The sequence below is a fragment of the Laetiporus sulphureus genome (assembly GCF_001632365.1).
Source record: "Laetiporus sulphureus 93-53 unplaced genomic scaffold LAESUscaffold_104, whole genome shotgun sequence".
Lineage (NCBI taxonomy): Eukaryota > Fungi > Basidiomycota > Agaricomycetes > Polyporales > Laetiporaceae > Laetiporus > Laetiporus sulphureus.
Window position 1 is genome coordinate 1 of NW_024468613.1, and position 3,968 is coordinate 3,968.

Genomic DNA, 3,968 nt, shown 5'->3' on the forward strand with positions numbered 1-3,968 from the left:
CCAAACAATATTGATGGCTATAAATGTATTTCCTTATATGGCAACCCTTACCCTCACCTTCAGCGATTGAATTCAAGAATTCCCTATAATATTAAAACTGATCTTTATTGTACTTCATCAGGCAAAACCACATTTGCACATGATGTACATATAAGTCTGATATATTCATTCTTTCAATGTGATCAATTTTTCAGAATTTGCAGTTGTTTGATAATGAGTAATGCAGAATACATCTGAATTACCAGTGGTCTCCCGCAGTCGCCCTAGAGGAGTAGGAGAGCATGTAACCGACAACATTAGATGATATGGGATGGCGTCCGAGTGCGCGCTCTAGCGGACTCGCGTCCACTGCGGAGGAGGCGGCGCCATGGGCAAGGAAGGCGTGAGGTGCGCGCGAACTCACATTTGCATGCTCGCGTGTAGTGGATGACTCTGGACGGCAGGGCGCCATGCAGTGCGGAAGGAGAGGATGCGCCAGGGGTAAGTATATGCGCGCTGGGGCACCGCAAGATGCATTGAAAAAATGAACTCACCTCAGCCCATATATGCCTGCTGTTTGACCCTCACACCTCACCATGTCCTTGCTAGCCCGTCCAACACCCATCATGGCGAAGCAGGACCTAGCGAACGCATGCCAGGCAGAGTTCGCTCAGCGCGGCCTAAGTTCGCTAGTCACCCTGTATCCCAGCCATCCTCCTGTCGTACCTCCGATCACGGGTTCATGTCTTGCCTGCGTCCGCGAGTCGTGCTGATAGGACGAGGGCGTGGGCGACGGATGGGGCAGACCTGCACAATCAGCGCCGGTTCGTACCGGCGAGAACAGAGGGGGGTCTGCTGAGCGTGGGCTCGTGCGCGGATCCTCGAGGTCGGCAGAGCGCGCGGGGGTGGTCGAACGAGAGGGAAGGTGTCTGGAAGGTGAGTGTGTACACTCTGGTGCGACGCGAGACACTACGATTAGGCCATCATGCGATGCTACTGTCTTAGATGAGACGGAAATGAGAAAGGAAGGAAAGAACGCGACTCACCAGCTCCCGAGGCACTGAGGCCGGGACGACGCAGGATGATCCTGTGCAGCTGCTCCGCGAGATCGACTCAGAGGAACTCCCTCCCGGGTACAGCGCGCTCGCGGGAATTCAGATGAGCGATGGGGACGTGGAAGGAGCCGGTGACGTTCAAGGAGTGCGGGTGAACGCAGCGACGTGTTGGGCAGCGCACGAGGTCGGTGATATCGATGCACAGGCGACGGCGAACGGCGTATCTGGAGCAACGTGCGAAGGCGAATGCGGGACGAGCGCAGAGGATGTTTCTCAAGCGCGCGGTGACGTGATGAACGGCGATCCTGGACAAATGGTTAGCAAGATACACCCGAAAGAACTGCTTACCGCGTACAGCACGCACGCGGAGTCGCGCACTAGCGATGGTAACCGGGACGCAGCCGGCGAGGATCGAGAAAAGCCAGTGGACAGCGCGATGACGGCAGGAGTGCATGATATGGGTAGAATGGACGTGCGATGGGTGGCGAGCAAGGAGGCCAGGACCGAGCATGGGGCGGTGCGCAGAGGCGAACGCGAGACCGTACGCAGTACGCGACCCGGAGCAGCGGCTGTGCAGGGGTGCGGTATGCACACCGGGGCGACGGCCATAGCGAGAGGCGGCGTGCGCAACGCCGGTTCGCATGGGCTGTGTCAGATGCAGGAGTACCTGGACGGCAGAACCGAGTGCGACTCACCACGGACGATTCGAGAACACCCCTCCTCTCCCAGCGCAGAATCCCCCAACTGCGATCCAATCCTGCTCACTGCTGCACGCGCTCCCGAATGGCTCTCCGATACTTCAGGCGGGAGAAATCAGCGACACCATGGAGAGAAAAAATCGGCGCACCTTACCCGCGAGAACGCGTCTGCCGGGCTCCCAGCATGCGCACGCGGTCTGACTGGGTCCGAAGGTGTTTTGATCGTGCGATCGAACGTTGAGGAGCGGACAGGGCTGCCCGAGACCGGTGCTGTCGATGGAATGACGAACGTAGCGAGCGCGGGAGCGGTGAGCGATCCGTGCGAGGCGGTATGCGAAGACAAACGCGGAGGAAGGGCAGAGGACGTTGCTCGAGCGCGCTGATGCGTCGGATGGTCCTCGGGCGCGTGCTGACACGGGGAATGTCCGTCGGGCGCCTTGCAGTGCGTTGGACGAGAGGTGCGCACTGGCGACCGATTCTTCGTCGGGCCATTGTTCAGGAGCAGAACGAGAATGCTTGGGGAAGGAGGAGGGAAAAGGCTGGTTGAAGAGCTTCCGGGAAAGGACGAGCTCCTCGATGTCGTCGTTCTAGAGTGCTGCAGTAGTAGTTAGGTTATCTGAGATGCGGTGTACCGCTATCGAAGAACCAGGTCGTCGTCCACGTTCCGGACAGAGGCGGACGGACCCAGGCTGCCCAGAGGGAAGGCGAGCGCACGCCTCATTAGTACATCGATAAACGAGAAGCATGCGAACTCACCGGCTTCGCATTCGCACGTACACGGCCCAGTTCTCCACTTATCCTCGCTCCTTGTTTCGTGTACCACGTACGGAGACGGAGGCGACAGAACTGCGCTGCAGGTCTCACGGCTGCTTTGATGCTCGAACGTGTCGGTGCGGCGTCGGATGAGCCGCATGCAGTGATGCTGCCGAGTTGTGAGCGAGAGAGCAGAGCGGTCGGTGCGTGTGATGGGGCCGACTGCGCGGTTGTAGAGCAATGCGAAGGCCGATAGTGTGAGCTGTACAGTGCGATCAAGGGGAACCGACAGTACGCGCGTTCAGCGTTTGGCTGATGTGAGTGCACGTCTCACGCGTGTCATCGTTTCTGTGGAGCAACCGCACGAAGGCCGTACCGACGTTGCGCTTCAACGTTGACCTGCTCCCATCTTGTCGGGCACGGCGGCGTTTGCGAGCCGAACGCTGAGCGGCACGCCACGTCCTCGAGCATCGGCGGCGCGCTTGCACTGCGTGGTGGTGAAGGAGACGCGAGGGGGCGGCTGACCGCTTGGTAGGGCGAGAAAAGACAGGCGACCGGCGGAGCGTGAGGCGCGGTGAGCTGCGCAAGCCGTCCGTGTGCGCGTTCGCCTGTCGTGGATGAATCCTGACGGCGGGGTGCCATGCGCAGCGAGCTGAAGAGAGTGCATGCGCCCTCGGGCGACACGCGATACAGGGCGATTGCGACTCACCTGTGGCCCCTTTCCCACAGTATCCACTCTATCCATACCCCTCCCGTGGTGCTACAGATGACGCGGCGCTATCTCCTGCATGCGTCTGCACGCTAGTGGGCCGTGCTGATGGGACGAGGGCATAGGCGGCGGATATGGCAGGCCTGCGCGATAGGCTCATCGCGTAGGACGCGAGGTAGGCGGTGTGACGAACGAAGAACGCGGCGGGTTTGCACGCGCGAGCGAGCGGCTGGTCGTCGTGTAAGGCGAGAAGGGAGGGGCGATCCGCGAAGCGCGGGCGCACGATGCCTCGCATGGACTAGTGCAAGGTCGTCGAGGTCGGCAGAGCGCGCTGGGGTGGTCGAACGAGGGGCGAAACGTGTGGAAGGTAAGTGTATGCGCCCTGGGGCGACACGCAATACCGGGCGATTGCGACTCACCTGGGGCACCCGTCCTAGAATCATCCCACCCGTCCTCCTCCTGTGGTGTCGCCGATGACGTGGCGCCATTTCCTGCATGCGTCCGCGCGCTCGAGAGCCGTGGTGATCGGAGAGGAGTGGGCGGCGGGTCGGGCAGGCCTGCGCGATTAGCTCACCGCGTTGGGGCAGGGAAGCCGTGATAGTAAAACACGCGCGCGTGGGCTCCTGGTCGCTGAAGAAGGGTGAGAAGAAGGGCGATCCGTAGAGCACGGATGTGCGATGCTTCGCGAGGGCCCGTGCGCGGGTCTTCGAGGTCGGCAGATGGCGTTGAATGGCGCGAATAAGGGGGAAATGTCCGGAAGGTGAGTGTATTGCG

The 3,968-nt window shown here is 60.5% G+C and overlaps 2 protein-coding genes across 2 annotated transcripts; both read right to left on the reverse strand.

Moving 5' to 3' along the window:
- Positions 1-700: 700 nt before the first annotated feature.
- LAESUDRAFT_59642 (uncharacterized protein) lies at positions 701-1,762 on the reverse strand. The gene is made up of 3 exons (XM_040903047.1): positions 1,413-1,762; positions 1,026-1,339; positions 701-948 (listed from the first exon to the last, which is right to left on the reverse strand). Exons 1-3 carry the CDS (start codon positions 1,641-1,643, stop codon positions 795-797), a joined length of 699 nt encoding a protein of 232 aa, XP_040757613.1. The 5' UTR covers positions 1,644-1,762; the 3' UTR covers positions 701-794.
- A 1,062-nt stretch (positions 1,763-2,824) lies between these two features.
- Positions 2,825-3,489, reverse strand: LAESUDRAFT_765121 (uncharacterized protein; the record flags this gene model as incomplete). Its single annotated transcript, XM_040913574.1, has 2 exons — positions 2,825-3,137; positions 3,233-3,489. The coding sequence occupies 2 exons, from the start codon at positions 3,487-3,489 to the stop codon at positions 2,825-2,827; spliced, it is 570 nt and encodes a 189-aa protein (XP_040757614.1).
- Between the last annotated feature and the right edge of the window lie 479 nt (positions 3,490-3,968).

Excerpts from the sequence above, each read along its gene's own strand:
- LAESUDRAFT_59642 (XM_040903047.1), bottom strand. The coding sequence starts at position 1,643 with ATGGCCGTCGCCCCGGTGTGCATACCGCACCCCTGCACAGCCGCTGCT. Across the intron at positions 1,340-1,412 it reads CGTCCCGGTTACCATCGCTA|GATCGCCGTTCATCACGTCA; the intron begins GTGCGCGACTCC and ends CCATTTGTCCAG. Across the intron at positions 949-1,025 it reads CCTCAGTGCCTCGGGAGCTG|TGTCTCGCGTCGCACCAGAG; the intron begins GTGAGTCGCGTT and ends GCCTAATCGTAG.